Source organism: Mastigoproctus giganteus, chromosome 14, assembly GCF_048544385.1.
Source record: "Mastigoproctus giganteus isolate SK-2022 chromosome 14, ASM4854438v1, whole genome shotgun sequence".
Taxonomy (NCBI): domain Eukaryota; kingdom Metazoa; phylum Arthropoda; class Arachnida; order Uropygi; family Thelyphonidae; genus Mastigoproctus; species Mastigoproctus giganteus.
In genome coordinates, this window is record NC_143588.1 from 27,986,237 (window position 1) to 27,993,862 (window position 7,626).

At 35.5% G+C, this 7,626-nt stretch overlaps 1 protein-coding gene across 1 annotated transcript in view; it reads left to right on the forward strand.

The window, feature by feature from the left end:
* The window catches only part of LOC150075034 (tensin-3-like), a 40,572-nt gene extending 34,678 nt beyond the window's left edge, over positions 1-5,894 (forward strand). Inside the window, exon 4 of the mRNA XM_090389055.1 lies at positions 5,722-5,894. Within this exon, the coding sequence (XP_090245181.1) occupies positions 5,722-5,894 (173 nt within the window). The remainder of the gene's footprint in view (positions 1-5,721) is intronic.
* Positions 5,895-7,626: the final 1,732 nt, after the last annotated feature.

A 7,626-nucleotide genomic window follows, 5' to 3' on the forward strand; every position in this document is an offset into this window, starting at 1 on the left:
TTCCTACCTCTACATCACTAGGTGGAAATTTATTCCAACGATCAATTATAGTGTGGCTGAAGGCAGGCTCCCACATATTTGTATTCCGTAATTTTTTATTATTATTATTATTATTATTTATTTTATTATTATTTTTTTTCAATTTAAATTTCTGCCCCATTGTATGTTTTTCCTGAGAAAGCATAAAGGTGCCATTAGCATTTGATTTACTCAGCCCTTTTAGAGCATTGAATGCCTCAAATTTTGAAGGAAGAGGCAAACTGCAGAACCAATTGTCTATGGTAAAATTACTGTTGGTTCCTTCGATTGGGCAAAAAAGCTGCATCACCACATCGAGAGGCAAATTTGAGAAGGCATATGGCCCAGGAGGTTGTCTTCCCACATAAACTTCCATGTTCAGTGTGTATCACATCTTCACATCAGCTAATGTAAATATCTCCAGTCCATCTTTTGCCGGCTTACTTGGTATGTATTGAAGGAATGAGCATCTACCCCTGAACACCACTAACTGTACATCTGCAGTGACATACTCCGAAAGTGAGTAAAATCTCTGGCATCTGTCCAAAAATATGGAAAAAAATTCAAGAAATGCTGCAAGTTGGTCAGTGTCTTTTCTAATGTGTCTGTCATTCATGCTGTCGAACTATGGCCTGAAGAAGAAACAAGAACCTCTTCTGAGACATAGTTGCCGATAACAACTCAGAACCTTATCCATCTTTACACCATATATATCCCGCGTTTAGCCCCACTGCATGAGACATTCCTGCCATGATTAACATACCAATTATAACTCTCATTTCATTGTCATCTGTTCTTAGAGTGTGTTAACGTTTAAAAGAAAGTGACATTATTGTGGACAAGTTCTTTTCTAACCTCTACAAAAATGTGACTATGAATAACAAGGGAATTGTGTAAAGATCAAAGAAGGTGATGACATTAGCGAGTATAATTGAGTTATTAGACAAAATTTCTAATGGTGAAAGTGTCTCGTCAATGAGTCAACGGTATGATCAATCAAGAAATTGGAAGAAAAAATCCACTGTAGTGTCTGTGAAAATGCACTAATTGCTTCAAAAATTTGCTCTGTAACTCGTGATGTTAAATTAGAAAAAATGGAAAAGGCTTTAAATCTGTGGATAGACTGAACTCAAAATAAAATTCCGTTAAGTTCATTCATCATTCATAAAAAGGCAAAATGCCTTTATCAACACTTTAGAGAAACTGGTGATAGCATTGGTGGGATAAGTTTTTTGGCTAGCAAAGGCTGGTTTGAAAGATTTAAAAATTGATATAGCCTTCATAACGCGAAACGTGTAGGCAAGTCTGCATCAGCAGATTTCATGGCTGCAGAAAGTTTCCCAACTGAATTTAAAAAATTAATTGCAGACAAAGGATATGTTCCCAAACAGGTGTTCAATGCAGACGAAACTGGGTTGTTTTGGAAGAGAATGCCAGCCAGAACATACTTTACACAAAACGAAAAATCTGCTCCTGGATTCGAAGCTCCCAAAGATAGGCTTACTGTTTTGTTTTAGGCAAAAACTAGTGGACACATGATCAAACTGATACTCATGTATAAATTGCAGAATCCATGTGCTTTGAAGGAAAAGAATAAAGATCATCTTCCAGTTTATTGGAAATCCAATAAAAAAACCTGGATTTTTAGAGAGTAGTTTAATGATAGCTTTGTGCAATAGGTGGAAAGTTATCTTCAAAATCTTTGCCTTTCAAAGTTCTGCTTCTTATCGATAACGCGATACCACCCAAACGTTGAAATTGTGTTTTTGCCACCCAACACCACATCACTTTTACAACTGCTAGACCAAGGTGTGATTGCTCCTAACATAGTTCTCCTATCTATGTTAGAACTTTTACTGGCTTAATTGAAAAAATGAAAAGGGAGTCAGACTTAACTGTAAGTCAAAGTTGGAAAAATTATAACATCGCAGATTGTCTGATCAACGTCAAGACATCAGTTGATGAGATAAGAGCATCTATAATTAATGCATGTTAACAAAAATTGTGGCCAGAAGTGGTTGTTGCTAAAACAATCCCTAATGTCAATGAACTGGTTGCTGATATTATAGCAATCGCACAGGGAATAGAAGGTGGGGGCTTTGAAAATATCGATGCAACAGACATCCAGGAACCTATTGAGACTCATGCAGATGAACTTACAATAGAAGAGTTGGATGAATTAGTAACAAGGTCAAAACGAGAACCAAAATGATCCTGAGGAGGAAGATCTCAACATTGTTAGACCAGAGGCGCCTCCGTAGCCAGGTGGGAAGGAGCAGCAGTGCGTAGCACACGCTTCTTGATTAGACCGGGGTTCGAGCCCGTCACCACCAAATACGGAGGATGCGGAAAGGTTAAGGAATGACCGCCGCATATCCTGGAGCAATATGGCCTTAGTTGCTAATGCTCCTAAAAACCAAACAACAACAACAACAACTTGTTAGACCAGAATTAAATAGCAGATCATTAAAGGAAATCTTTAGCCTCTCCATACAACTTTCAGAAAAGGCGGTGGAAATGGATCCTGATTTGGAAAGAAGCATCAAGTTTAAATGAGACCTAGAACAATTACTCTTGCCTTACAGGGAAATTCAAAAGGAGCTCAATAAAAAAGTAAAGAAACAAACTTCGATTATGAGTTATTTTTTGCCCATCAACCCATATTCTTGATATGTTTTTGAAAGATTTGTTTGAAATTTCTAATAAATATTACATTTAATATTAAATTGTTTCTTATTTTCATTTTGATGCCTTATGCCTTATGCTTTCACTATCTAGGTACTGTCTATGTTTGTCTATGTTCATAGTCATATTATGTAGGTACATATAATACATATATAGACAAAATTTAGACTAGTTTTTCTTATACACCGATGAGCCAAAACATGACCAGTGAATCATTATGCAAATCGAAGCAATTGCAGGTGAACTATGGCACGTCACAGGTTGGGACAGGGTATAAAAAACACCTGATACTGAGTTCTGTTAATAAGTGTTACCCTTGTTCTTCAGATGGGAATGGCAGTGGACTTAAGTGAGTTCGTGACCACATCATCGTATCCAATCAAATTGGTCAGACAAGACTTCCTCTTAAAAAATCCATGCTGCGTTCGAATTAGAACCGAAGTCTTGTCTAGATGAACCTGCAGTGAATCAATGCAGGATCATCAACCAGTTCCATTAGTTTCCCCAGAAATTAAATTGTACTGAATTAAACTGTGCTGAAGGAATATTTGAATTCACACTTACATCATTTTAATAGCCATTTTAATTTTACAAGTTTTTTTTTTTTTTTGCATACAGGAAATACCAAGAAAAAATTGTGAATGCTTTTATATATTACTAATTTAATTCCTAATATTATCAGAATAAATATATTCAATAGAACTGAACTGATGAGTTGCCTTTAAAATGCATTACTTTAAAAAGTAAACTGAAATTACAAAAATATATTTAAAACTGAGTTCTGTTGTAACATTCTGTAATATAAGTACATTTAATTGATGAGTTGCTATCTTTTGAAACCAAAAGTAGAATCATTTAGGTTTAATACTTATGCTTTTCCTAATAGTAATCCTAAATTAAAAATTGTAAAAATTGGTGTTCAAAGAAAGTGCATCACCTAGGCATTTCACATTTCTAACCCTTTTTCGCAATGGTATGTTTCATTAATGACAAGCATCACAAATAAAAATATAAACAAAAGATATTTATTAATAGTTAAGGCAAAGCTAAGTAGTATTTGACAGGTGCTCTCAAAATATTCCAAAATGAGCATTAGCAGCCTTTATACAAAAGTTTTAATACACACTCCAATTATGGCTGAAATGTTATCAGAAGTCCTCAGTTTGCTTCAGTTTATCATTTTAAATGGACAACAAAGTGAAAAGTTCACCAGGTGAAAACTAATATTTAGTTGACCCGCCACTAGCCCTGATGCGAGCAGCACATCGTTGAGGCATCGACAAGGTCAATTTCTTGAGATAATCAACTGATAGTTCATAGTTCCAAACACGAATTATAGCTTTTTGAAGTTCACGAAGGGTCTTTAGTTTCTTTCTGGCAACTGCAGATTCCACACGATGCCAACAGTTCTCTATAGGATTCAGGTCCGGGCTGTTTCCTGGCCAGCTAAGAGTTGTAATGGACCGTTCTTCCAACCATTTTTTCAACAAATATAAGCACATTACTGTCGAGCCTCTAATGCAGAAATGAAGCTAAAGTAACTACAGAAGTGCCTACTTACACCTTTTTTGCCCGATGACAAGGAGCAGAATTGTCCTGAAAGATGCAGTTACTTGGCAGGTTGAAATGGTCTCTAATGGCTGGCAGCAGTTTGCCTTCCGATATAGACTGGTATCCACTGGCATTTACAGAAGCTTTTATAAACTGAAGGTGACCTGCTCTGCGATACGAAATATACCCCCATATCATTTGGCTGGTAGGGAATTTCACTGTAGTCACCACACAGTCTGGATGGTATTCTTCACCACATCTACGGCGAATCGTTTGTCTCCCATCAGAGCCATGCAGGTTGAATTTCTTCTCTGAGAAAATAACTGACTTCCACTGCTCGGGGGTCCATTTGATATGCTCCTTACACCAAATTAATTGGGCCTTTTACATTTTTTGTGTGAGGAGGGGCTTCTTCTTAGGAAGACAGGCTACAAGTTCATTTTGAAGAGGCACCTTCTGCACTTGCTACCACTCTTGTGTGTTCTTTCCATTCTCTTTTCAGCTCAGATGAAGAAGCTTTACGGTTTTTAAGGCATAAGCGCTTCAAAATGTAGTCCTGTTTTGGCGTAGAGACTTGTTTGTGTCTGATTCCTTTTTTCCTATCAGCAGAACCAGTATTCTTGAGTTTGGAAAGAAATCTGCTCACTGTCGACTGATTACAAAACACTCTATAAGCAATATTATGGGAAGAACATCCTTCCTCATGTAAAGCAACAGTAGCACTCTTTCTTCGTGGCATCAACTGCACGTAAGTCACTATCCTGACACAAGCAAGGAATGACTGCAACTTTTGCAGAGCATGCTTATATAGCTGAAAGTAACAGCTGATGCAATATTACATCATCACCTACGTGTGTCAATCTTATCTGATGCAATCTGTAAGAAATATTTCCATATACTTATATTATTTTGATGACAATTACAGTTTTAAGGGGTGATGCATTTTCTTTGAACTCCAGTGTATATAATCAGTATTAGTGTGCTTGATATTAGTATTAGTGTGCCTAATTATAATACAATAAGAAAATTAAAAATATCCTAAGCTACAGTTTGTAATATAAAATTCCCACAAATTAAAATTTACTAAGAAGAACTCGTCAGTTATGTGTACAAATAAAGTCTATTTTTATTCCAAGTCAGCTTGTGCTGAAGATCTATGGAAACAATTTCTAGAGCCATTAAAATATCTTACTTTTAGTTTGGCTGAACTTTTTTGTGGAAAAATAATTTTATTTAGATAAATTATTAAGAGAATATGTCACACTAATGTATTCCTAGAAATAATAAATTTTGAAGAAACAAAAAAATAAAAATAAATAAATAAAAGTGTATATTTGTAGAGTGTATGATTCAAACAATCTTACTGAACTCTGTGATAGATTTTAATTTCTCCATAGCAACTTAGTAGTTTTATTACCATTGAAAGTTTATTCTTGTTTTTAAAATGTTTTTTTTTTTTTTTTTCAGCATGCAGTGTATTGTATTTGAATAGTGTAGATACAGAATCTCTAACAGGACCTCAAGCAATTAAAAAAGCTCTTGGTGAAACACTAAACATGGATCCTCCTAAAACAGGAACTGTAGTACATTTCAAGGTATCAGCTTTGGGCATCACCCTTACTGACAGTAATCGCAAGTAAGCACTCAAAATTTTTTTGTATTTATTGTCTTTTGCTTATTTCTTAGAATACAATTTCTTAATACTTAAACCATCCAAATAGCCAGATTACTTTCATTTTTCCATTAAATTATGCTGGTTAAAAAAAAAAATAGTCAATCACTACACAATTTGTTGAACAGTCTACCATATTGATATCTTGGGTCATATGCAGAAATTTAGAAAAAGGAGGAGTTGGACCTGTTAAAATGGGGGGGGGGATTATCTGTAAATTAAGATCATGAAATCTCTTATCAACCATACACTCAGATTAGGGAGGGATATTGAAATCCCTATAACTGCCCTCTTGCACATGGCTTTGTTGATATCCATTGTGGCTGCACTTACAGTACACTTTCACCTATGTGCAGATGTGAATTGCCCAGTTCTCCAATAATTAAAGGCTGAGAACACACAAATTCTGGAGGCATGCATCTTTTATACTCAACCATATTGCAAACATACTTCATTAATAAAATATAGTTACAAAACACAACAAACCTGTTAATTATTATTATAATGAAGCAGCTGAGACAGATTTGCCTGTCTACCGTTTGGAGAGTCGCTGGGAGATTAGAAGTGGGACAGCCACAACTGCAATGTCAATGGCAATATCAATTTCTTGTACAAATTGGATCTGTACAAGAAAATGTTTGTTTGTTTGTTTGTTATTTGGTTTTTAGGAGCATTAGCAACTAAGGCCATATTGCTCTGGGGATATGCGGTGGTCATTCCCTGACCTTTTCGCATCCTCCGTATTTGGTGGTGACGGGCTCGAACCCTGGTCTAATCAAGAAGCGTGTGCTACACACTGCTGCTCCTTCCCACCTGGCTAGGGAGACGCCTACAAGAAAATGATATTAACCTGTGTAAGAAAATTTCATGAAATCTGGTGTCATCAAATAGAAAAAATAAAATAAAAAAATAAATTGCAAATAAAAAAAAAAAAAATAAAAGAGTACTTTTTTTATTTTTTTTTTATTTGCAAGAAATACTACAGGAATTAATTTAAAATGAATTGAAATTAGCTCCATTCATTCTTAAAGTCAGTCCTCCCTTATTTCTTCTCCCATTTGGAGAATTACCTAAAGATCAGCATTTGCATTTTCTTCACCCCATTAGAATTACCCGAATTTCAGCATTTAAAGAAATGGTGGTGGATATGTCAGAAGTTGGTCGTTTGGACAGGAAAGCTTATGAAAACTAGAAGGTTAGCTGTAGTGTGCTATCAGAAATACCATTGATAGACTTTCCAGTGAGTAAAAGGAAGTCAACATACAAGAGGAAAAGACTGAGAAAAAGAACTGAACTTTGGGAAACATCACTATTAGAGGAAAAGTTAGAAGAGATAGTGCTGTCTACTATCCCTTTCAGTAAACAGTTAGTGAGGAAACATATACTCAGTTACAAAACACAATCAGCATTCCATAAGATGGGAGTTTCTTTAGAAGATCTTTATGCCAGACATGATCAAAAGCCTCAGAAATTTCAAGAGAAACTGCTTGAGTTTTACCATATTTTTTCATCCAATTTTGTCCACAGATGAATACATAATATATCACCAGTGGATGGACACTGATTGAAACCATATTGGTGATCATTAATCAGATAGAAGGTTTGAGGTAGTTCGCGAGTTTCCAGTTGATAGATTTTTCCATTTCTTTGTAAAGGGTAGAGCAGCATTTCCCAATTAAATTTAGTCACGGAACCCTTTT